This window comes from Sebastes fasciatus, chromosome 9 (assembly GCF_043250625.1).
Source record: "Sebastes fasciatus isolate fSebFas1 chromosome 9, fSebFas1.pri, whole genome shotgun sequence".
Classification (NCBI taxonomy): Eukaryota; Metazoa; Chordata; class Actinopteri; order Perciformes; family Sebastidae; genus Sebastes; species Sebastes fasciatus.
In genome coordinates, this window is record NC_133803.1 from 32,870,003 (window position 1) to 32,895,864 (window position 25,862).

At 38.6% G+C, this 25,862-nt stretch overlaps 4 protein-coding genes across 14 annotated transcripts in view; 2 read left to right on the plus strand and 2 right to left on the minus strand.

Moving 5' to 3' along the window:
* Window positions 1-8,255, minus strand: part of cbr1 (carbonyl reductase 1) — a 585,032-nt gene extending 576,777 nt beyond the window's left edge. Inside the window, exons 1-7 of one of the 2 annotated variants that reach the window (XR_012595377.1) lie at window positions 8,121-8,255; window positions 6,238-6,352; window positions 5,707-5,876; window positions 5,119-5,226; window positions 4,054-4,262; window positions 3,863-3,916; window positions 3,105-3,336 (exon numbers count right to left, since the gene is read on the minus strand). Coding sequence is in view for 1 of the 2 variants with exons in the window: in XM_074647330.1 (XP_074503431.1) it covers window positions 3,163-3,336; window positions 3,863-3,916; window positions 4,054-4,262; window positions 5,119-5,226; window positions 5,707-5,876; window positions 6,238-6,350 (828 nt within the window). In the remaining variant the exon portion in view is untranslated. Of the gene's footprint in view, window positions 1-2,593; window positions 3,337-3,862; window positions 3,917-4,053; window positions 4,263-5,118; window positions 5,227-5,706; window positions 5,877-6,237; window positions 6,353-8,120 lie in introns of those variants that run through there. The other variant, XM_074647330.1, reaches the window with a different exon arrangement.
* On the plus strand, window positions 8,233-16,201 carry setd4 (SET domain containing 4). Its single transcript, XM_074647326.1, has 13 exons — window positions 8,233-8,369; window positions 9,905-9,994; window positions 10,096-10,191; window positions 10,845-10,882; window positions 11,010-11,098; window positions 11,302-11,538; window positions 12,296-12,355; window positions 12,627-12,756; window positions 12,854-13,028; window positions 13,190-13,268; window positions 14,255-14,335; window positions 14,534-14,657; window positions 14,754-16,201. Exons 2-13 carry the CDS (start codon window positions 9,919-9,921, stop codon window positions 14,931-14,933), a joined length of 1,365 nt encoding a protein of 454 aa, XP_074503427.1. The 5' UTR covers window positions 8,233-8,369; window positions 9,905-9,918; the 3' UTR covers window positions 14,934-16,201.
* Window positions 15,744-20,905, minus strand: cryzl1 (crystallin, zeta (quinone reductase)-like 1). 2 transcript variants are annotated; one of them, XM_074647327.1, is made up of 13 exons: window positions 20,667-20,905; window positions 20,152-20,229; window positions 19,722-19,794; window positions 19,572-19,616; window positions 19,115-19,183; window positions 18,185-18,318; window positions 17,934-18,045; window positions 17,688-17,708; window positions 17,450-17,548; window positions 17,232-17,344; window positions 16,954-17,059; window positions 16,808-16,853; window positions 15,744-16,199 (listed from the first exon to the last, which is right to left on the minus strand). In XM_074647327.1, exons 1-13 carry the CDS (start codon window positions 20,730-20,732, stop codon window positions 16,103-16,105), a joined length of 1,059 nt encoding a protein of 352 aa, XP_074503428.1. In that variant the 5' UTR covers window positions 20,733-20,905; the 3' UTR covers window positions 15,744-16,102. The 2 variants fall into 2 exon arrangements, with proteins under 2 accessions (XP_074503428.1, XP_074503430.1); XM_074647329.1 differs by lacking the exon at window positions 17,688-17,708 and having other exon boundaries at window positions 20,667-20,904.
* A 1,031-nt stretch (window positions 20,906-21,936) lies between these two features.
* Window positions 21,937-25,862, plus strand: part of itsn1 (intersectin 1 (SH3 domain protein)) — a 51,598-nt gene continuing 47,672 nt past the window's right edge. For 5 of the 9 annotated variants that reach the window (XM_074647332.1, XM_074647334.1, XM_074647331.1 and 2 more), the window contains exon 1: window positions 21,959-22,143. The gene's annotated coding sequence lies outside the window, so the exon portion shown is untranslated. Of the gene's footprint in view, window positions 22,144-25,862 lie in introns of all 9 variants that reach the window. The other 4 variants (XM_074647339.1, XM_074647340.1, XM_074647335.1 and 1 more) reach the window with 1 other exon arrangement.

Genomic DNA, 25,862 nt, shown 5'->3' on the forward strand with positions numbered 1-25,862 from the left:
TCCTCTGGCAGAGAGCAGGGATTACAGGATTATCATCCATCTCTGTGGCTCCGTGGATTAGTTTTATCTACAAGGTAATCAGGGTCTTACTGTCGTCGTCCGACAGGACTACAACTCCCACAGTCACACACAGCATTATGTCCATTATATCAACACCACACAGACTCACACGGGCTGCTGGTATCGACTCAAAGACTTACAACATGAGAGATAAAGCAGGAAAATATAAACATTTTAATGAAACAATATGAAACCACCTGAATGAGATTTCCTGCTCTGACCTTCTTTGTGCTCGGGGGTGTTTGGATTTCATTCAGGTAATGGAGAAAGATAAGGAAATCCAGGTGCACTAACACGTGTAAACACATTTAGGAGATACATCACGATACAGAACACCTCGAGGGGGAAAAGTCAAAGTTACATCTGGCTGCAGCAAAATAAGTGATCTTTATAGAAAATAACAATAATGAAAGCAGCGCCTTGGCTGCAGAGGACACCAAGGTTATGGTAATATTTATATATTAATAAAATGCATATATAGGGATTCAGAGGTCTGCAGGAGTTTACTTCTAAGATCACACACATATTACACATGTTAGATATTCTCAGGTAGGATGGCATGTTTTTTTAGACTACAAATTATTAAAATTTGACATGTTTTAAGCCCAAAAAAACTAAATAAATAAAAATGAAAGCTTTGAAGCAACATTTGGACCATGTAGGGAGATAATTTCCACCATCATTATTTTTTATTTCCTTAACTATAATGTGAAAATGTGGGATTATTTTTTAAATATAAACATTTTACAGACTTTGATGGGTGGCTATTCTCTGCTGTGGGACTTTGACCTCATAATGTCAGTAACCTACCTTTAATATCACAGGGTGAATTATAAATACAACAGAGGTCTATGAGAATTAATGCTGTGGAAAGTTTTAAATAAATATATATATTTATTTTATTATTTATTATTTTTGTATATACATAAATAAATAAATATATATATAAATAATATATATTTATTTCTATATTTTTTTATTATATATATAAATATTTTATATATATATATATAATTTAACAGTTAAATTAATCAATATTATGTGAAATTTTGTGATTATTTTTTTTAAATACTCTAAGATCACAGGGTGAATTATAAATACAACAGAGCTCTATGAGAATTAATGCAGTAGAAAGTTTTAAATATTCACCAACATTTCAAATTTACAGATAAAACCCTGAAATAAATCACAAATGACTGAGACGTAGGAGGAAAAGAAAACACGCTGACCACAGATGAATCCTGGTTTATTGTGTGTGCAGCCTCACCAAACCACACACACAGACACACGTGTTGCTCATAAAAAAGCCATATTTGTGTCATAAACCAGCTCTATTAATATCTCTTCAATCATTTATAGTTGGCTGTTTTATATCGATGGTTATAGCTCTCCATAAATGTGTCTATAAATAGATTACTACTGTAGATGCATTAAACTGCAAATCAAATTTAACCTTTATATATATAATGTATTGTACTTTGAACACATGATGATTACTAGTGCACATATAACTCATCACATGTTGTGTTTTTCTCTTTCAATATAAAAATGTTTAGTACAGTAATAAATCTATTTTGTTATGAAATACCCTCCTTCACCACCAGGTGTCACTACATCTCCATTAATATGTCCTTAATGGCCAAGTTTCACTCAGATATCTCCAACATTCTTCATTGATTAATAACACAACTACCACAGGAAAATAATATATTAAAATGTGACTAGAACATTTGACTTCTAACTTTCTGCTTTCACACATTTAACCAGACATCTGAGTGTGTTGTTAAATTTTTGATCCCTCTGCAGTTTAACACTCGGAGGGCCACAACAGTCTTCATCCAGGAGAAAAGGTTGGAGACGGATAGAGAAGAATCAAAGTGAGGAAATTGCTTTGTCTTTGTTATTGATTGTTTGTCCGTCTCATTTCCCAGAACAATGCCACCCCAGAGACCTCAAACCCCCGTCAGATAGATGGATAGATATAGTCCAATATCTCTGGGATTTTATATAGATTTTATCAGAATTTTACGACGGCGTATTAGGGCCAAAAAATACTAGTTACGGAGCCGGGGAGGGGGGGTAATATTCCCAGAAAAAACTCAGAATTTCTGAGATTAAAGTGGTAGAGAGACCGACCGGGAATGTTTGATTTGCTTGATCTCTCAAACTTTGGTACCAATATTTGTCTACTACAAACAAAAAATCACGTGGACGTCTACTACACCCGGGCTTCTCAACCTTTGGTAACTTGAGGCCTCCGCGGCCCACTAGGTGGCTCTCTGAGGCCCCGGCCCAGTGGTTGAGAACAGCTGGCATGCAATATATATATAATTGTTTCCAGGGTGACGGATCACAAGGCGTATTTTTTATATTATGGAGGCAGGCTACGCTCCAGTACATAAATCCAGTAAAACATAAACTAATAAATGAATAAATCCAGAAGGAAAACAAAAACAAAACACCCACAATGAGAAAACATGTCAAACATATACTGTAGGACAGGAAAAGGACTACAGGAAAGTGGAAATTTACATATTTTTGATTTTGAAGTTGATTTATTTTTGACATATAAGCAACGTAACATCTTATGAAAAAGCATTGCATTGTAGAAAAGCTTTTTTATCATTTGATTTTATTTTATTTTCAACATTTAAGCTTCATCCAGTTAAGGCAAATTTTCCCTTTTCCCGGTAAAAAATATAAAAATGTTTTACTGAAGGCAAAGAGATGAAATGGAGTTTTATCAAAAACAGATTCATGCAGGATTATTGTTATATAACCCAGCAGACACACACACACACACACACACACACACACACACACACACACACACACACACACACACAGTACATATCAGTGTTCCCTGGAATAAGTTTGGTTTTATGTCCATCAACGTTTAGTTTAACTGCTAAACTCTAATACATTAAATGTTCTGATACGTTTCCAGATTGTGTCACGTTTTTCATATGGTGGACATGTTTCTCTTATTGCTAAATAAATCTATTTTGTACAGAAGCTTTGACAAGTTTTTGGTAATTTACCACTGACTCTCTTTCATTTATTCACTCACACACACACAGACCCAGGTCTCTTTATCCCTTTTCACCACGGCTGAACTTCTTTATCGGAGACAAACTTTCCATGAGGATCGGTGGCGCCGGGCGGCAGCAGCGCCAGGTAGACCGGAGTGATGGCTCCCTCGTCTGGTGATTTGGGGGCTTTATCACCGGCCATGTCGGTGCGCACCCAGCCGGGACAGCAGGCGTTCACCAAGATCTGCAAAAAACATAATAATAATATATGTTATTAGTGAGGCTTTCACTGGAAACAAAACCACAAAACTGATAAAATCCTTAAGACACACATACATGGGATTTTAAATGATAAAAACAGAAGATTAAAACAGAATAAAACAGATTAAACAGTTACAAAGTGAATAAAAATGAAATATTTGTCAAACAGAAAAGTCTTAAACTGATCTAAAAGAGCTGAGAGATGTTCCAGATGTGTAATATAACTAAAACCTGAATGTTTTGTGGGTCAAAGTCGATTATCACACACCAGAGTTGTCATAAATTATCCTCCTAGTGATTTAGTTGTTAAAGGAAACCTCCTTAAATGTTTGGTAGTTTGAGACAAGTTGGGAAAAGTCGTAAAAATAACTGTGCAGTGAGAAGAGAGGATATGAAGTGCATTTAACATTATTTCTCCATCTTTTAATAACAAGCAACTGTGTTGAACAAAGTGGTTAAAAAGAAGCTCAGAGATGGTTCTTGTTGTTTGATTAATATGTAATAATTACCCCGTCCTTCGGTCTCTCCTTGGACAGACGGCGAGCGTGGATCATGGACAGCGTCTAAAGACACAAACACGTTTAATTAATGTCTCCATGAAAAGAAATGTGGCATCAGAGGAGCATTTCAGTCAGACTTTCTCTAATCTTTGGTCCCTGATTTTAAGATCTGCAAACTTGGATCGAGTGCCGGGTCGTACCGTCAGTCCGGTCTTGGACATCCCGTACGACGTGTCGGGCCAGCCGCCCTTCTGGTGCTGACCCTTCTTAGCCTCGTCCACAAACTTCTCCATCAGTCCCACCAGCTCCTCCTCGGTGATGTCCTCGCTGCGGAAACGCTCCTGGAGGGCCGCGCTGCACTTGGTCAGAGCGCGGTAGCCGACGAAGCTGGAGACGTTCACCACGCGACCTAAAACACACACAGAGGATGTTTGACGCTGCTTATCAAACCTCTTTGTGTCTCACAGCATGTCAAACTAAATTTGTCACCTTAAACAAATGTCACAAAAGATTAAAATGTGAGTTACCAGGAAAAGAAAAAGAAAAAGATGAGTTATAATGGGCCAACGTTGGTGGGATCAGCAGCTACTGAAACATGACAGACTGCTGTCGGTGTTTCCATTTGCCACAGCCTAATTTGTCCTGCCATAGTTTGATAATGAACCGAAAATAGTCTGTGCGACCGGTCTACCAAGTCGGCTTGGAAAGGCCCGGGAGTGAAGGTGGCTTGCAGCTCCGGGCCGTGAGCTTTACAGCTGCTTCCCGGTCCAAGGGACGGCGTGACTGCCAACCGGGTGGACTGCCCTCAGTGCGAGGGTTCTGGTACCATGGACCCCGTTTCATTTACCACGCTTTGTGTTGGGTGTGACTTTTTTTTGCCGTGTCATCACCATTAACATCTATACAACCAATGTGTTTATGATTAAATTGTTTACAAGAGCACAACGTTCTTCGTGGATCTAGCCTCTTAATTTTGCTCTCAAAGTTCACCAGATTGATGCATTTAAATTTAAAATGTACAACATTATTTTCCGGTGGAGCTTTCCGGACTCACCGGTCTCACAAAATCCTGTGGGAGACACTGCTGTTGTGATCAGATATTCAGATATTTTACCCACAGCATTTTAGAATATTCAAAGACACGGTTGAACCATTGGCGATTAAAAATAACCAACTTTCCCTTTTCTGTTACATTATCTGAATCAAGACTAAAACAAACTCTGAAGTAGACAGATAGTAGACTTGGTCCACTTCTGTGTCCTTACCTCCGGCTTTGATGAGCGGCAGGAAGTCAGTCAACATGTCTCTGGTGGCGAAGAAGTTGGTCTTGAGGGTGACCTCCGCCTGGACGGCAAATGGAGCCGTGTCGGCCACTGAAGGGAATTTTAAAAAAAATGGTTTTAAGGGTAAAAGGGATATTTTGATTTAAATATAGGAAATAATTAGTGAGGATAATATGGAAGTACAGGCAGCTTTCTATCTGATTACTTGTTAAAAAAAATAAAAATTAATAAAATTTAAAACAAATAATAACTTCTATAAAATGGAATTATTTTATGAATATTTGTAATAAATAAAAATTATCGTATTTTTCAGCAAAAAAATATTATTTTTATTTAATATAATTATTGTGATTTTTTAAAATTTTGGCCATAATTGTTCAACCATACAGCTAACGCTACTAATACTCCTAATAATAATAATAATAATACATATGTGTAAAATTGTACTAGGTACAATCATACCAGTATTATTCAGTATGTCTGAGTAGTAGTAATATTTTAACATTACTGTGTGCATGACTCCAGTGTTGTATAATAATAATATATATTAATATATCCTTGTAATTGTACTTTTAAATGCAATCCCAGCGTTGTTGATGAGGACGTCCACGCCTCCGTACTTCTCCTTAAAGTAAGCGGCGGCGGCGGTGATGCTGTTCACGTCGTTGATGTCCAGCTGGTGAAACATTGGCTTCAGTCCGTCTGAGGCCAGTGACGCCACGGCCTCCTCACCACGACCGCTGCAGCACAAAGAAAGAATCCATTTTCACTTCTTTATTCTCATGAGAAACGTTGAGCCAATGGGTTTATAGTGGTTAATGGTTGTTACATAAATGTTCTGCTAAAGTTAGAACAGCTTTGCATTGTCTTTGTAAAAACATTGCATGTTTTCTCTGTATATGTCCAGTTGATATGCATTTTATTTTGAAATTGCAGGTTGAGCTGTCATTTTGTGTCTGTATAACCTGTTTTTGTTCACATGGATGTTGAAAACTCATCACAATACTTAATGTAATGTAATTAATGTCCCTGACAGTCAGTCAATGATGCTGTAATATGTTCCAATAGATCAGCCCGGGTGTCACCAGGTGAGCTACCTACACGTCTCTGGAGGTGAGGTAGACGTCTCCTTGGTACTGCTTGCAGAGCGCTCGGACGATGGCCAGTCCGATGCCCTTGTTGCTTCCCGTTACTACGGCGACCTTGGTAGACATGTCTGTTCACAGAGAGAGACATCAGAGCATGAGATCACACATTCAATACCTGATCGTTAATTGTTAACGGTAGAAAAATAAACTCTTATCAGCACATTAAACACAACACAGTGTTCTTCAGTCCTGAGAAGAGTCAATGATGTTATCAGACATGTAGGAGGAGATAAAAAAGGGTTGAGATTTGCTGAGTCATGGTGACAGTGTCAGAGTGAGAGAGAATTGTTCTTTAAATCGTTTATAATCTATTATACTTGGAATAAAAAAAAGAATGATTGGTGAACTTGTTTTGATCATAAAAACAAACACTTTTTACTTAAATTGTGTCTTATAATAATGCAAAAACTCTTAACAGCACCAGACATGTGGGAGGAGATTGAGAAGACATCAAATCTGCTGAGTCATGGTGACACTTTCAGAAAGAAACAGAGACAATTGTTCTTTAAATTGTCTATAATCTATTACAGCTGGATATATAATAATATATATATTAAGAAACAAACATTTTTTCATAAATTTAAAAGTTTATCTTTATCTTTATTTAAAAGTGGGAACTTTATAGTAATTTTTTATGTATATAATTTTCCTATTCTATATGTATGATCTTGACTTTTGCAGTATTTTTATTTTCTCTTATGTTATATTCCTTATACAGTATGTGGAAAAACTACTTGGCAATAAACCTGATTCTGAATAATGTATGATAATGTAAAAAAATAGCTTTAATTGTGTTTTTTACTCTGATATACGACATTAAAAATGGGAACTTACACGGGGAAATTTTGCACATTTTTAATAGTATTTATTAATATTTGTATTGTATTTTTTCTCCCCCATCTATGATTCTTGACTTTTGCAGTACTTTTATTTTTATTTTCTCTTACTATGTTTACTATATTATTTTGCACATTCCTGCACAAAACTGTACAACTCCATTCCATTTAAAACAGATTTATACATATTTTTATAGTATTTTTTCATATTTTTATTGTAATTTCTTTCTATTCTATATTTGTGTTTCTTATAATAAATAATAATAATATAATAATAAATAATAATAATATTTATATAGTGTTTTTCATGAAACTCAAGACACTTAAGCGTCTTTGAGTTCTTTAAAAGCGCTATATAAGTTGAATTTATTATTATTATTATTACTTTACACAGTTAAAATGATCATATATAAGAACATTGTAATAAATAAAACACAGCTTTAATCATACATACAAAGCAGATTAGTTATTTTCTCTAACTATGTTTATTGTTATGCACCAAACTAAGGAGAAAAAAGATTATGATTAATGTATGATAATATAAATAAAACAGGGTCTAACAACAACAACATACCCACTGTTTCACCTTTAAAAAATAATATTTAATCAAAGATCCTGTAAAGGATTAAAGGATAAAGTGCTGAGTCACACCATGAGCACAAACTGTTGTGACCTTTAGCCTCAATACAAACCTCTAATATATAAACTGGTTTTACTGGTATTTATCCAGTATGAGTAACAGTAGTAGTAGTACTTGCAGTTAGGGTGTGAAACTAACCTTATATAAAACATATCATTTATACATTTTAGCTTTAAGAGAGGAACTTTTTCTCCTGATTTCAGATGATTGTTTGTTACATAACTCTGACTGATAATGATCATATTCGTGTTTCAGGTAGTAAACCAGCACAATTACAGACTAATACAGATACATAATACACATATTAACGTTTGCATATTGCTAACTGTATACATAGGAGGAGAAAAGGAGGTTTCTTACTTGTAGTAGCTGTTGTAGTGTTGTAGTGAACCTGCGGTGGTGCATCAGCTGCAGACAGACAGACAGACCAGAGAGTGACGCGTTGAGCTCAGTGTGCAGAGAACTGGGACAATGAAAAGGATGTGGAGGTTTTACTGCGCAGCCTCAGTGCGCAGATCCGGAAAAACAAGTTAACCACGTGGTATTTGAGGCATGGAGCCACCATACTGTACAGAATGAAGATTTTACACAGATGAGGATACTATCTAGGTATTGTATTTGGTGTTTAACTCTGTATGTATGTCATGTATGTACCCAGAGTTTAACTTCGTTGATAACTACACAAAATGTCTTTGGTGAGCGGTGCATGATGGGAATGTTTTAGTGTTTAACACTGTAAGGGAGACAGTTTTGTTATTAACTTACACTATTAAAGGTAAAATCTCAAAACCCAGTGTTTGTGTGTGGTTTGGTACGTTTTAACTCATTACCTCCCACAAATCACATGTAAACTTTAGTTATTTAGTAGATTTTAAGCTCCATGTTTATGTTTGTGTGGTCATTTTTTGTATTTAAAGCAGCAGTTCACTATATATTTTTGGCATCATTGTGCAAAAATCCCATAATAACCTTTCAGCATATTGAAATTCAAGTGTTCTGAGAGAAAACTAGACTTCTGCTCCTCCTCATGGTTCTGTTTACAGGCTTTATAACATTTAGCCCGTGACGGGAAACTTTGACCAATCACAGGTCATTTCATTGAGAGAGCGTTCCTATTGGCTGTGCTCCGGTCATGTGACCAGAACTTGGCGTTCTCTCACCAGATTCCAAAATAGCGGCGGCGTCACAAACCTTCTCATTTTACAGCTAAACCGTGCACTACAAGATGATTCTGAAAACAGATAAGCAGAGAAATAGGCATTAAAGTAACAGAATATTGATTCATATTTGATCAGCGCTGCCTAGTTTGACCGTTTGGTCGGAGTTCGCGAGTGATTGACAAGTGATCTCATAGACAGCAGCTGGACAGCAGACCTCAGCTCTGACTGCTTGTTTTCCTCCGGTCTGTGAAATCTTGATTTTTTTCCCGGTTACTTGTTTCATGAACTACTGTCAGGATATAGCGACCGTTTTATACAAATAACTTTTTTTAATCATATTTGCTCCAATCTCACCTACTTCAGCTTTAACTGGTTAGCAAAAGTAAACTGACAGCATACAATGTAAATATAGGAAGATACACTCTGTCGCCAGTTTATTAGGTACAGATATTTAAAACTAATGCAGTCTACTTCAACAGCTATGAAATATATTCCACCTTCACGAGGGTTATAATGTTCATTTGTTGTTCAAAACTGTTTTAGAGAGATGTTGATTTTTGGCTGCCATAGTTTGTATTTGTTTACCCTCAGTGATATTCATGGGTTGGACATAATATTAGAAACACCTGTCAATATGATATACAGGCTGTAAAATAACCATACAGTTGAATTGTCACCTCTCTAAATGCGAGCAAACCAAAGGATCAGGTGTACCTAATAAACAGCCAACTGAGTGTAAATGAAAAATGCACAAAGTAGGATACAAGAGAGGGTTTTTGCTTTGGTGATATTTATTATGTTAATTAGTTATCCATCTTGTAAAAGCAAGTGAGGGAGTTAATGTTTGATCCACAGCTTCAGGAAGTCACCACATGTCGTAGAGAAGTTGTGAATACTGTGTGGTTGGTTTGCAAACTGGAGGTCTGATGACCTTAAGCTTTCTTATAGTTATAGTTTGTGTGAATGTGTGTGTTTGTGGTCCAGGTCCAGGTGGGATCATGAGGGGTCGCGGCCATCGGGCTGGACGAGTTGCAAGGAAGAGGAGGCAGAAACAAGAAAGCGTCGTCGCGGCGGGTATAAACCAGTTTACTGTTGCTTTCTAAAAATGTCTCTCTGCTGTAAGCTGTTTCAGCTCAGACGGGTCTCTCTGATTCCGTCTCTCTGTGTTTCCTCAGTGTCTTTGTGTCACCAGCTGCAGTATGTGAGGCTGATGAAGTTTCTTCACCAACGAGGATTCACTTCGACGCTGCTGCAGCCGGCCCTCTTCACTGGTACTGTTCTTTACTGTATCAGTCCACATTCTGCTCCATGAGAGCAGCTATTGTGATGTAGAAAAGAGTCACTCAACCAATGTATAATAATATAATCCAACACGTTTTCATCCCAACTCGTCACATACCGACTCTTTGTCAGACCCCTCGGCGTCACTTTTCGGTCGCAGTAAACACGTATTTAATGTTGTGGATTAAACAAAAACACTTGCTTTGGTTTAGGCAACAAAACCACTATAGTTAGGTTGAGGAAAAAACAACATCGTTGGGCTTGAGGTCAGTACGTTTGTACAGTGAAAATGTGACTTGACGTTGTGAAGACGGCACACAAACGAACAGCTGATTGTAAAGTGAAATGTGATGCACCCATCCACCTCTCCTTCCACCCGTCCTGTGTGTCTCTTTCGCTCTTTAAGCTACATCACCACATAACTTTCCCTGAGCGGAGTGGATGGGTTTACATTGTAGTTAATGGAAAGTCCGGTGTGTTTCATACCGGCGTGAAAGGGTGCGTCTGCGTCGGTATCAAACACCGACGGCTGTGACAAAGAGTTGGTATTTGACGCCCTGGGAATGAGAACAAGCTGGTTAATCTGACGGATGGACTGAAGTACAGACTATAACGATTGTGTTTACTGCTTCTTGTAATCCAGACACAGGCAGAGGACTGCAAGCTCTCAGGAGCATAAAGGTGAGTCTGCATCTGATTAAATGAACAACACATGTGTATATATAGTTTATAAAGCTAGTAATGACTTCAATGTCTGAAGTTAACAATCAATATATTTTCTCTTTGATCGTCTCTGTTCTCGTCTCAGCCAGGTCAGCTGCTCATCTCTCTGCCAGAGTCCTGCCTCCTCACAACCTCGACTGTTCTGGACAGCTACCTGGGACCGTATATCAAATGGTGAACTCTCACACGTTCATACACAAAGTGAAACTATTTAAAATGTCAGAATATGTCCGGATACAGTAGTGGACAGAATAACAAACTGGGAAACTTTCTAATGCAATCCATCCCAACAGCAATAGCCACTACCTCTTTAAAGCTTCAATGTGTCATATGGGTGTCAGGATTGACCCAAACTGTCATTATTCTTGCCTCCCCAGCTGGAAGCCCCGCCTCTCCCCCCTGCTGGCGCTCTGTGTCTTCCTGGTGTGTGAGCAGCACCGAGGAGAGGCCTCCGATTGGTTCCCCTACATCGATGTGCTGCCCACTGCCTACACCTGCCCCGCCTATTTCACCGACGACGTCGTGGCTGTTCTGCCAGCCGGCGTGCAGAGACGGGCTTTAGAGCAGAGGGAGGCGGTGAGAGAGATCCACTCCTCTAATCAGAACTTTTTCAGGTGAGTCGACACTGAAGCCAGTTATTCAGGTCGTGTGTGAGGAGGGTGTAGCAGGGCGGAGGTTACTCACACATTGCGTAACATTACTTGCAGAATGCAAGATTTAGTGGCAGATTAAATATTTGCATTTAGATAAAAGTCCTCTATACAAAGTATAAACCTGGAGCCAGCTGCATAAAAACACACCCAAATCTAACTTTAAATCAGATGTGCTATAGAGATTTAAATTTGCCTGTTGCATAAAGAGTGACTAATGTAGGACTTACTTAGATAGCCTGTTGTGCAGTGCATTATGGGTGAAATAAGACACTTCACAGAAGAGAAAAAATGTAAAAAGTCTGGGAGAAAATAACAGAAAAGGTAAACGGCATGAACCGTTAGAGATGTTCAGAAACAATTCAAGAATATGGTCCAAGAATCCAAAAGAAGTTCTGGATAAACAGTTGAAATAATTAGCTAACTGACCTTCCAGCAGATTGTTGCCATAGCAACAAGGCTCTCACCTAAAGCTAAGCCAGGGGGAGAGGTGGCTAATGTCTTTATATTTATGTAACAGACAGGCTTACTGTGGTTAGACTAGTCTAACCTGACGATCTAAGACCAGTCTAAGGCCAAGACTAGTCTTAACCTGAGTTTATGCAACTGTCCCCTGGTGCTTTAAATACATACATACCAATGCATATAATTCTTCAAAACACAAGTGACCCTTCAGTTTACATGTGAACAATGTCCGTATCGTGATTTATTCTTGATCCAGATCTCTGCAGCCGATCCTGAGTCGGCCCGTGGATGAGGTGTTGACTTATGAAGCACTGAGGTACGCACCCTTACACTTTTCTCAGTGGTTCTTTATTTATTTTAGTATATATTTATAACTTCTTTAATGATTAAATCACTGAATCACTACATGGTTTATGGCATGAAGATGTTTCCAGACTAAAGTTTGTCAGGTTATTAAGCTGTGACCCTCCTCTCTCCTTCTCCTCCTCCTCCTCCTCCTCCTCCTCCTCCTCCTCCTCCTCCTCCTCCTCCTCCTCCTCCTCCTACTCCTCGTCCTTCTCCTCCTCCTCCTCCTCCTCCTCCTCCAGGTGGGCGTGGTGTAGCGTTAACACGCGCACCGTCTTCATGTCCCACCCGTCCAACAACTTCCTGTCTGGACAGGATGATTATGCTTTAGCTCCCTTTCTGGACCTGCTCAATCACCGCCCCGACGTGCAGGTAAACACATAAACACTGAACTATGTGTAAAAGCTCAATCTGATTGGTCACTTGGAAAGATGGAGAGCCAATAATGAGTTGTTGTTTTTTTTTCCAGGTAAAAGCGAGTTTCAATGACGTGACCAGATGTTATGAAATCAGGAGCGTTTCCGGGACGCTCCGCTACCAGCAGGCCTTCATCAACTACGATTCCCATGACAACCAGCGCCTGATGCTGGAGTACGGATTCGTGGCCTCCTGCAACCCCAACAGTGTGGTCTATGTGGAAACAGGTGAACTACAAACACTCTGAAGCTGCTCCAGATTTACTGTTTTTGTAATTTTTATGGACGTTGCAGTTTGTTGTTGTCGTCGTCTCGATACAGTTCAGGTTGTATGATAAGTTCATGTTAACGAGATGTTTGTACTCTCGTGTTTCACTGTATTTCTTCAGATCTCCTCGGTGACGTTTTAAGAGGTGACAGGAGTTTGGATCAGAAGATCAAGTTTCTCAGAGAGAATAATTTCCTCCAGTAAGTCATTTGTCGTTGTTCCTTTTATGTTTTATATAGTTTGTCTGTAAACTATGGTAATAGTTCCACTAGATATTATTATTATTATTATTATTATTATTATTATTATTATTATTGTTATAGTGTTATAGAGGAACCAGGAGGGATGTTAAAGGAACAGTCATCAATTTCTGGAGCTACATGTTGCTTCTCTTGTCCAGAGTAGCAGCAGCTTCCCCGTGCGTTCAGTCTTTATTAGGGGTGTAAATCACAAGTTTCATCACAATATGATATTATATTGATTCTTTGTAAAACAATATGATATTTGCTGATATCACAAAGTCTGCAGAAGCAGAAATGCTTTAGGTTTATGAACCAGGAAGGCCCCTCAGATCCTCCGGTTCTTCTCTTTTAGTTGTTCCCACAAAGCAGAACAGAAACATTTGGTGACGCTGTTTGCAGCCGCTGGAACAACCTTCCAGAGGAACTAAAACCCATCTATTTAGTCTGGCTTTTATGTAGTGTTTATAATTTTATGGTTTTATTGTTTATACTATTTTATTCATCATCATTATATTGTTTATTTTAACATTTTAACATTTTATTGCTGATCATTATTCTTTTATTTTATTAATATTTTATTATCTTAGTACAATCTGCTTATTTTGTGTAGTTTCATAATTTTTATTTATTTATTTTTATTGTTATTTTTATTTCCTTGTGTTTTATTTATCTTTTATTATCTTAGATACCCATCTTTTATTGCTTTCTTATTCAATGAACTTTTATATTGGTTGTTTTGGTGTGTATTGGTCTCTAAATCTATTTTTATTTTGACACATTTTTGTCGGTCGTCTGTCCAGCACTTTGAATTGCATTTGACTTGTTTGAAAGGTGCTATATAAATAAAGTTTGATTGATTGTATATTGCACACAGAGATTAATTAAAATAAAAATAATTCTGATAAATATGACGCATAAAATCCCTCTCTGTTTCTCCCCCTCAGTAATCTCACTGTGTCCGGTGACGGTCCCAGCTGGAGGCTGATGACGGCTCTCAGACTGATGTCGCTGCCACAAACACTGTAGTAAGGCCACACACACACACACACACACACACACACATATACACATATACACACATACACACACACAGTTATATCTGTATAAAAGGGAAGCTCCACTTGCTCTAAAATCTACTTTAGTGTCATTGGTCAGTTAGTCAGTAACGTCAGTGTGTGTGTGGATACAACTGATTTATTAGATGTGTGTGTTTATTCTCGTAGCCACCACTGGAGGGCGGTGCTGCTCGGCCAGGCGGTGAGTGAGGAGAGAGAGGAGTGGAGCTTCCAGACGGCCAAGACTCTCTGTCAGCGACTACTACAGGACACACACTCTGCTCTGGATAAGGTATGTGTGTATGCTCCACCAAGTATCAAACTGTTGACCAGCAACACACGACCTGATTTATGTATTTATTTATTTAAATGCTGTATGTGTGTTTAGATCTGCCAGCTCCTCCAGCTGTGTGGGCAGCCAATCAGGGAGCAGCTACATGTGGTCGAGTCACTGCGACAGGAGGAGAGGTGCATCCTGGGAAGCTGTCTCGAGGCACTGGGAGGCACACCGGATGAACAACCGGACGAACTGTTGTCATGGCAACCTGATGTTGACGCTGTGAGCTGACATCTGTGGGCTCCTTCTCATTTCTCGTCTCCTCCGGCTTGTGACTCGGAAATCGATCTCAGCGCTCCATCATGAAGGATTCCTAAAATGCATCTCGAGGAGCGAGGAGGCTTGCCGGAGGAGCTATAAGCGAGGACACACCGGTGTGTTTTTTCTGGCACCCGTGACATATAAAATAGCCGTTGATGATGGACAGATAATCCAGGTGTGCCACACGTCATATTTAATGGACGTTGCTTTAAAATGACGACTCCGTGACCTTGACTCCTCTCTCCTCGCCTACTCCGCTCACATTGGAGTCGTGAGGAGAGGAGGAGGCAAGGAAAGGAACGGAGGATGTACAAACTGGGACATGAGAAAGGCCGCCGGTGATGCTGGACAGTCTCCATGTTGCCGTTCTGCTTGTCGACCAGTACGTGAAGCGGCAGGATGGCCTGACGACCCGTTAACCAAGAGGGTCACAGGTTTGATTCCAGGTGTGCTGACGGAGCGTCACCACCATCAACTGAGCCAAGTAAAGGTCAAAGATACAGTGCTCTGAAATGACTGTACTATTCTTGGAACCTTCTGGACTCATGTCAGACAGAATGGCGAGGAAAAACTACACGTTGTCTTATTTATTTTCTGATTTAAAGTTTCAGTTCCCGAACATTTTCCATTCAGGAGTTTTGTTTGAGATTGAAGTAATTTCAGACAACAGGTTTTATGACGACCACTTAAATTAGTTTGTTTATATTGTAATTTGGAATATTTATAAGAAAAACATAAAACGTTGCTGTTTTTACACCGAAAGCAAGAATCTCAGTCATCTTTTTGTTGATAAAGTGTATTTATTGAGTCAAATGAAGCGTTGTGGATTCTCAAAAAAACATGAAGTAAGGAACAACGCTCAGCTTTAATGTGGGTTTTAGTCTCGTAGCATGAAATCAGACCTATTCAGAAGTTGATGAGTGGCTCGTTGGTTAGAACCAAAGAAAATGACTCTTAACAGGTGTTAATATGAGGGTTTTTCCTCAGACAGGAAGCAGGTTCATGATGTCTGACTGTGTTCCACGTGATGCATGATGTGACGGGTTTCAGTGTTTCTAATTGTTCACTTGTTATATTAAACAGCTGAACAGCAGAAGAAAGAGTGTTTCCTGTGACTCGTAGGTTACAGTATGTTGTGGTCAGAGTTGAACAACAGCCTTTTTCTTCTGGTGACGCTGGACAGTCTCCATGGCAACCGTGGCTTCATAGAGAGGGACCGCCTCCTCGGGTTGAGGTCTGGAGAGGGAGACAGATTGAAACCAGACACACCAACAGATTACATTTGACTTAAATCATAGTTTATAAGTGTATGCATCTTGAAAACAGCCGCTCAGTCTGGTTCTCATTCACATGAACGGGCTATTCAAGTGTTCGTACTGGGAAGTACCTAAAAAAAGTTATAGATGTCTCTTTCCTAATGTAAGTCTACGGCCCAGCGGCATCACATGACGTTACCATGCACGGTAGCCGGATTCTCACGATGTCGTGAGATCACGCGATAATAGCAGGATCACACAAAAAATCCATCTTGTCAGGCTTCAAGTGATGTGTTTGTGTCCAGCAAGCCAGATCACGGACCAATCAGCGTCTTGTGAGGAGCTACTGCAGCTACGGATGTGGCTGTTGGTTCTAAACAACGATGTCGTCTCCTGAAGAGGTTTGTGTAGCTGCTGCAGTAGCATCAGTTCTATCAGAACTGGAGAGCATCTTCATTGAAAGAAGAGCAAAGAACGACACTGAAGACTTTTCTTTTCTGTCTCTTCTCCAGATTTTTGGTGACTTTTTTGTGATTTAATGTGACTGACCCAACAGTCCTACTGAGTGGTTGTTGTTTGATGAGTTACCTGAGAACTCCAGTTGACATCTTCTCCACGATGTCCTTCAGAATATCTGAAAGGAGTCTGTTAAGGAGGGAGTTTTATTTATGTATGTTAATGTGCATATTTTTATGTTTTAGGTTACTATGACACTGTGAACCCAGACAGGATACGCAGGTATCTTCCCTGTTGAGCTGTTGAAGCCGTCCACACTTCATGGTTGAGGAAAGACATGGAGGCTGATTTTAAGTACAGCAGTCTGCAGTCTGGAGGGTCCAACTGTAAAAATATAAAAACACAGAATGATTATAATAGTAATACTTATTTGTTTTATAAAATAGTTATTTTATCGTCTATTAGGAATAGATTCAAGCTATAATATCTATTTCTGTTTATCTTCTAACTGGAGATTTCTGAGGCAGAATCGCAGTCTGATGCAGCTCTGACTCACCTGCAGGTCTTTGTGGGATGTGACCCAGTGCCCCCCCACTCCCAGCACGCTGATGATGTCATGTTTGTGTGGGAGGAGCTTCGCCTCCTCTGACGCTGCCTCTTGCAGACGCACTACGTACAAGCCAAATGTTGTGGAGTTATGATGTTGCATTGAAGGCAGTCGATCTACATACACATGTTCATCATCAGTGTTGTTAACAGTGTGAATGTGTTTACCTCCAGAGTCTATGACGATATCCACTCCCAGTCCTCCCGTCTCCTCCAGAACCACCGGCAGCAGGTCTGATGAGTCCTTATACACCGGAATCACCTTCACTTTACACACAAACACACAGCAACATGACATCACCAGTCAAAAACAGCTGATTCAACTGCTATTTAGTGCAAGAATGAGAAGATCAACAAGGAAGCAAGCATGTAAGTCAGTTAGGAAGACAGAAAGAAAAGATCTCACCTACTAAAGGATCCTGAACACCTGAGGAAAATATGAAGGAAAGGAGGAACAGAAGAAGAAGAAGAAGAAGAAGAAGATAGGAAAAAGAAGCAAATATTTAAAAATAGGAGCAAAAGAGCATGAAATAATCAGAAAAGAAAAGAATTGCTGTGATTTTGTAGAAAATTAAATCATTGTGCAGACACTCTTATGCAGACTGGGTTTGACATTACTGTAAAGGACATCAGAGTGTTGGCCTGTACTCACCTACGCTGGGCCGAAGCTGCTCCAGGAACGTCTGTTCTTGTGGCGAATGTGACGTCGTTAAAACCTTCACGCCGTGGTAACAAGCCAACTGGATGCACATGAGGCCAAAAGACTGAGGAGGGAGAGGAGCCGGGAACATTACACTTTTAAATACTGTCTTTATTAGATCATTTATAAAGTAGAGAACGACAGGAAACATGCTCCTCTGATGGGCTAAAACTGACGTCCAATTCTTTGCTAATATTACGTACGCTGGCTCCGTCCAGGACCAGGAGTGTGTGTCCGGCTGCCATGCGAGCGTGTGTGTGCAGAGCGGTGTACGCACGGAGGCCGTCACGCAGCGATCCCGCCACGCACGTCGAGCTGAGCTTCTCCGGCTTCTGAACTGGAGGACAGAAACAGAAACACACGTACAGTATACTGTATGTACTGGATCAGTTTTACAGATTTCTTTATGCCTTGATGACCTTCAGATGAAAGGCTGACGGAGAACAGTCACTATACCTGCTGTGTTTTAGGGCAAAGAGGAGCAGCTGAGAACAGTTTGACCTTTTAGATGAGGGGATGTTACCTGGACTGACTCTACTTTATTGAGCTGACTTGTCACACGAACAATATAGTACGATTATGTAGTCACGGAAGATGAACATAGAAAAAATTATAACTTTTATTATAAGGAAAAAAACACGTTGGTTGACTGTGTTGTAAGAATTTGTGTTTGGTAAGACAACTAAAAAAGAATAAAAAAATTAAAGAAAAAAAATGAAAAAGAAAATATATAACAATACATAAATAAATAAAATACTAAAATATATATATACACATTACAAATTAAATCAAAGAATGGAAAAGAAAGAAATACATAAATAAATAAAAACTATTTTAATGAATCAAAAAAAATTAATAAATATATAACAATACATAAATAACTAATTAATTAATTAATTAAATACTAAATAAATAAATACAAATAAAAATGATCCACGTCCAGTATTACAGATGAATATCAATGCCGATGATTCGCTAACGTGCTCAATCTAATCTCCAGTAAAGAAAAATTTTAATCTGATCACAAAAAAAAAAAACTTTGTTTTTGGTGATAATGGAAGCTGCTCGTTGCAGGAACAAAGTGCATGTTATGTGACCTGCAGTGGTTTGTGTGTGTGTGTACAGTATGCTACCTAAATAGTGTTCATCTATGTCGATGACATCACAGAGTCCAGAGCAGGTAGAGTCCAGAGGCAGGATACCTGGAGAGAGAGGAGGAAGGTTGATGAGAGACAGAAGGACATACAGTGTAATATATATTTAACGTAGTAAGGGTAATATGGACACCATTAATACTGTGATTACACATACAGTACGTCACAATATTGAACATTATATTGAAAATCGCATTGTAAAAAGTTTTATTGAGTCAAGAGGTTTTTTATTTTGTTTTACTAGAATAAGATCTAACAATGTTACTGATTTTCTTCAAATTTGACGTATCTAATGAATTATCACCCAACTCTAGTTATTGTAAATTATTAGTTATCAGGTATTACAAATATACAGCATCCACACAGTTAACATCACATCCTGCTCTATCTTCAGTCAGAAGGCAGCTCCTAGATCAGATAAATCAAAATGTCCTACCTACAACCTCGTCCTCCGGCTGGAAGAAAGACACGTTGGTGCCCACTGCAGGAAAAAACACAAACAAGTTTAACCGATGAAAAGGTCTGTAAAGACACTTAATATTACTAATAATAACATGTATTTCAGTGAAGTATGTGTGTTAACAACCTTGCAGGACGATGCCGGCCACCTCTCTGCCAACAGGAATCAAGTCTCTCTGGATACCGACGTCATCCAGCAGCTGGAGGATGAGACAGAAGAGGAGTCGTCACTACGGTCATACACGGGGTGATGTAGGTAACCAACTGATTTCACTGATTTCAATTTAATTCCCTGATCTTTACTGGCATCAAAGTTAAGAAACAATAGATTTAGTGCTAGCTTCCTTATCTTTTTTGTACTGTACTCATAATTGCAAAATATAATATATTCTTTATACTGTGCACACATCTAATAGAAGTTTAACAACTTTCATTGCACCATCCTGTATATAAAGTGATTAATAGGTCACTCTTCTATTTTCTGTTCTACTGTCTTGTTGTTTTCTAATCAGGTTAAACAGTCTCATCCATGTTGGCATCATCTTTTATTTCAGTACCTTGAGGTCCAGTGAGCTCAGTCCACATGCCTTCACCTGAACTCTGACCAGGTGGCTGCCTAAAACATCTGGAAGAGTCTGGAGGGAAACAGACAGACACAGATGAACAGTGCTTTAAACTATTATACTGTATATGGTTGCACAACAACAAGTCAGACATCAATCATTCAGTATTGTCTTCCTCTAAACACTGTAATACACCATGACTACCAAAACTGTGCTCTATAAATTAGAAATAAAGCCAATAATAAGGTTATTTTGTCCTATTAATGTGGTAGAATAGTGCTAGTGCTGCTGCACATAGCGATGTCTGCAGGTGGAGCCACAGTTCCACACATGCATTTGCTTTTCTTAACCTGATGCTTTAATGTGTAATGCATAGATATAATACAGTTTTATATTCACGGTGTAATGCAGTGATATGTGGTTTATAGTGTGCACACTTCAGTCAGCCAGATAACAGCATCAACCTGCACATTCAGACTCAGAAACACAGAAAACAAACACAAACTCACCGTTTCCTGAATCAGGAACTTGGGCTCAGCATCAGAGACAGCAGCTCTGCAGTATAAACCTTTCATTCTCTGATTATTCCTTTAATTTATGCAGCTACAAGGTCGATAAATACTTAAACCTGCTTCACAATAATCCCTTTCATATGTTAGTTATCTATTTTGTCCTGTAGAAGAGAAGCTGCTCTCTAGTTCCTGTAATAACTGACTAGCTGCAGTCAGCTGATCTCCTCTTCTTCTTCTTCTTTGTTTACATTTTTTGTTGTAGTATTAAACATCATTACATCACCGCCCCCTACCGGATGTTATGATTAATACATCTAAAAACAGCCTCAAAGTGCCAGACAACTACTTATTTCTCCTAGACTTTATTTAGAAAGTTCAATACAGTAGTTACATAAAATGTTCAGATTTTTCATTATAAAAAAATATGTAAATATGTAAAAAAAAAAAAAAAATCTAATAAATTATACAACAAATAAAATGCAAGGAAAGGAAAAAATGAATTAAAAGAAAATAATGGAGTCTGTTAAACAATTGGAATAAATTTGAGCTATACAACAACTAGCGGCAATAAAAAACTAACATTTCACAACATAATTTAAAATAAAACTGCCCTGTGAAGTGAGGGGATTTTATCCACTATCTCCCAGAATTTCTATTTATTAACATTTCTTTCATCCACACTAAGAAATCATCAGGTCAGCTTTATATTTGCAATCATGTGTCATTCATACAGTTTTTGCAAAACACCAGAAATAAAGTCTACAAAAGTCTTATTTAAATATATCTTAATATAATTTTGTTTTGATCTGTATATTTTTATTATATTCTGTGTAAACCAGCATCTATGGCACTGCCTTGTAAGTACGGTCTAGATTTATATTTCAAAGCTTTCCTTCTGTTTGTCTTATTATTATTACAAGGGCATCTTCCGAACTCTAGATACATTTTTCTATCTGTGAATTAATATATAATATATATATATATATATATATTATATATATAAAATATATATATACATTATATATATACATTATATATATAATGTATATATATATTTTATGTACATATATATTTTATATATATATATACATTATGTATATACATATATATATATATATATGTATGTGTAATAAACATCAGCCTGCAGGAGTGCAACTAATCCTTTCACCTCACAGCGTCCCTGAGATTCATAGGGCAAGCCAACTATAACTATCGCGAGAGTACATCTATATAACTATACGGTTACCATGAGATCTCGCGATACTTCAGGAAGCTTTACCCCATTTTCCAGCTGTCGGTCGGGATTTCGGAACCAACAGAACCGGAGGGAGAACCACCGGAGAGACTCACCGGAGAGAGGAGGCTTCTGGGGATAAAACACCACATTCTGGGAGGATATACCACATTATACTGTCACTTAAAGACGCTACGAGCTGCTTTATCCTGTATTTCACCATGGAAACTCAACTATGAGGTCAGAACAGAGAGTAGTAATGTGTGTGTGGAAGAATGTTAGCTTCTGTTAGCTGCTAGCCGTTAGCTGCTAGCCGTTAGCCGTTAGCTGCTAGCTGTTAGCTAGCTAGTCTGTGGAACAAGCTGCCTCTCCTCTACAGTCTCTACAGAGTCTTTCAAAGCACAGCTCAGGATCCAGCTCTTTTCTTTGGCTTTTGAATGTACTTGAATTGTGATGACTAATTGGCCTTTTTTCATTATAATTCATTATAACTCATTATAACTGAGTGGATTATATCTCTGTATCTGTCTGTGGGTGTGTGAGATGCTGTCTGTCTGCTCTGTTGACCTGTTTCTATTCTGCCTGTATGTCTGTAAAGCACTTTGGTCAGCTCATGTTGTTTTAAACGTTGCTATAGAAATAAATTTGACTTGTCTTGTCTAGCTGCTTGCTGCACAAACCAACATTAGAGACCTCATAGACAGATCAATCAATATCACAGTGGCTGACAATAGCAGGATATAAATGACTGTAAAAGCACTGCATTCAGATGAAAAATAACCTTATTTGAAGTCTAATTTTGATGCACAGATTTGTTAATTGGCAGGAATGTAGCACAACTTGGAAGCTCTGTTGATTTAATTTTGGGTAAAAAATGTACAATTTTATTTTGCTTCTAGGAGATGCTCTGTGAATAAGAGCCAGTCTGATTGAGATGCAATGATTTGTACATTAAGCAAGAATGGGTAGCACAACATGGAAATTAAAAAGCAGTGCTCTATTTATTTAAATGTGCATTACAAAAAATCCCTAAAATCAATCAATGGATAATCCTGATAAATAAGTCATTTTGGCCATAATCGTGCAGCCCTCATCTGAGGGAAGAGAGGATTCATGAGCTCCAGGAGGCTGCTGTGCTAGCTGCTTGTTAGCTGCTGTGCTAGCTGCAGTCATATATACCTTTCAAAGTCCCCTCTACAGGTTTAAACATTGATTATCAGACCAGATCGACTCCTAGTCCTGTTGTTGAGCTTCTTGTTTCCACTCCCATAGTTGTGATGTATCCCAGGTTGCAGCAGCATGTAGTCAGTCATCAGGCCATCCATCCCTCCCTCCTGGAGCTCATGAATCCTCTCCCTCTCCTTCAGCTGAGGGCTGCACGATTATGGCCAAAATTAGTTATTTATCAGGATTATCCATTGATTGATTTTAGGGATTTTTTTATCGCACATTTAAATAAGATAAGATATTCTTTTATTAGTCCCGCAGTGGGGAAATTTGCAGTGTGCAGCAGCAAAGGGGATAGTGCAAAAAAACAAGATGCATCAGCTAACACAGTAAAAAAAAAGACCTAAACAAAATATGAACCATTTAAATAGAAGGAAGTATAAAAATAGGACCAGTATTGACAATAAACAGACTATTAACAAAATTGCACAAGTGGAAAATGATATTGCACAGTGAGAATGAAATGAAATTCCACCTGAAAATATCAGGTTATTGTCAGTTTTTTGGTGTGTAAGTGGTCTACTGGGAGCAGTGCTTGTTGTAGAGTATGACAGCTGCAGGAAGGAAGTATATATATATATATATAGAGAGAGAGAGAGAGCACTGCTTTTAATTATTTCCATGTTGTGCTACATTCTTGCTTAATATACAAATCATTGCATCAAAATAAGACTGGTTCTTATTCACAGAGCATCTCCTAGAAGCAAAATTAAATTGTACCAACATTTTTACACAAAATTAAATCAACAGAGCTTCCAAGTTGTGTTACATTCCTGCCAATTAACAAATCTTTGCATCAAAATGAGACTTAAAATAAGGTTCTTCTTCAACTGGATACAGTGCATTTTCATTTATTTTAACCCCGCCTCCCATCGTCATTTATATCCTGCTATTGTCAGCCTTTAACTGTGATATTGATCTGTCTATGAGGTGTCTAATGTTGGTTTGTGTACATATAATGGAGGGCGATGCCATCCAGCTGCTACTAACAGTTAGCCAGTGTGCTAATGTTAAATCACTGCATCTGCACTGCCAGCCTGTAACTGACCTAACATTCACATTGACTGGTGTTAACTTGTGGTTAACCTTCGTGTTTGTTAGTAGCCAGGTCGGTTGAGAGGAAAATGATGAGTCGACAAGGTTGCAGACAGATCAGTGACTGTCATGGTTGGAGGTTTTCCAGCTAATGTTATTCCCAGCTGTAGTATCCTGTGATCTGCTTTAAACCTGAACATGCTTCAGGGCTGTTGAGTGAAAACACCTCATCATAGACGAGAAACAATGCAGGAAGTTAAGATGGATTGACAAACAGACCTTTCCTGTCACAGTAAACTGCTGTTCCTACAGAAGTGAGTCATTAGTTTCATGTGCAACTTCAGCGTTTTTTATTGACCTTGATTGGCTTTACTGAGCTCGATCAGTTAGGACTAGTTGCCATGGTAACGCGGATGCTGACAGGTCTTAAAGGTGGGAGACTTTGCAAGATGAAACCACTGTCTCCAGTGAGTTAAAGTGCAAATTTACTACAATCTTGATTCAAATATTCAATAATGCTTTCATCCAGCACCAATCTTGATTCCTATCTGTGTTGTTTTGAATACTTTGAAAACTTCCAAATAACTGGTTTTCCCACCCTTGCTAGCAATAGCAGATGTTTTTTGCATGAGACATGTGTGGCATGAGACCCGCCCTCCGTTCTGCAAAGGGTTTAGCTAGATTAGAGCTGAAACAATTCTCTGATTTAATAATAATAATTAGTTAATGGACGGAAAATGAATTGGCAGCAATTTTCAAACACAAAATCTTTGCATTTGCACACATTTTTTCACTATTGTTTCTCACAATTTATCAAGACGGTCAAAGGTCTTGCAGAGTAAAGTTTCCGGGAGATCTGTAGTTCTGAGGTCTCATTATCATGCAGTAATCTGTGACAATAGTTTATATCCTCTCTGCTGAATAAATGGCGTGTGTGTGTGTGTGTGTGTGTGTGTGTGTGTGTGTGTGTGTGTGTGTGTGTGTGTGTGTGTGTGTGTGTGTGTGTGTGTGTGTGTGTGTGTGTGTGTGTGTGTGTGTGTGTGTGTGTGTGTGTGTGCAGTGTGCATTACCGTTATTTCAAACAGGAGTTGGGCAGTGTGTCTCACCTGTGATGTGTACATGGTAGGGCTGTTCAAAATGTACCTTAAAGGGAGATTTGTCAAGTATTTAATACTCTTATCAACATGTGAGTGGGCAAACATGCTGCTTTATGCAAATGTATTTATATATTTATTATTGGAAATCAATTAACAACACAAAACAATGACAGATATTGTCCAGAAACCCTCACAGGTACTGCATTTAGCATAAAACAATATGCTCCAATCATAACATGGCAAACTGCAGCCCAATAGGCAACAACAGCTGTCAGTGTGCTGACTTGACTATGACTTGCCCCAAACTGCATGTGATTATCATAAAAGTGGGCATGTCTGTAAAGGGGAGACTCGTGGGTACCCATAGAACCCATTTACATTCACATATCTGGAGGTCAGAGGTCAAGGGACCCCTTTGAAAATGGCAATGACAGCTTTTCCTCTCCAAAATTTAGCTTGAATTTGGAGCGTTATTTAACCTCCCTCATGACAAGCTAGTATGACATGTTTGGTACCGATGGATTCTTTAGGTTTTTTAGTTTCATATGATGCCAGTATCTTCACTCTAGCTTTAAAACTGAGCCCGCTACAACCTAAAAA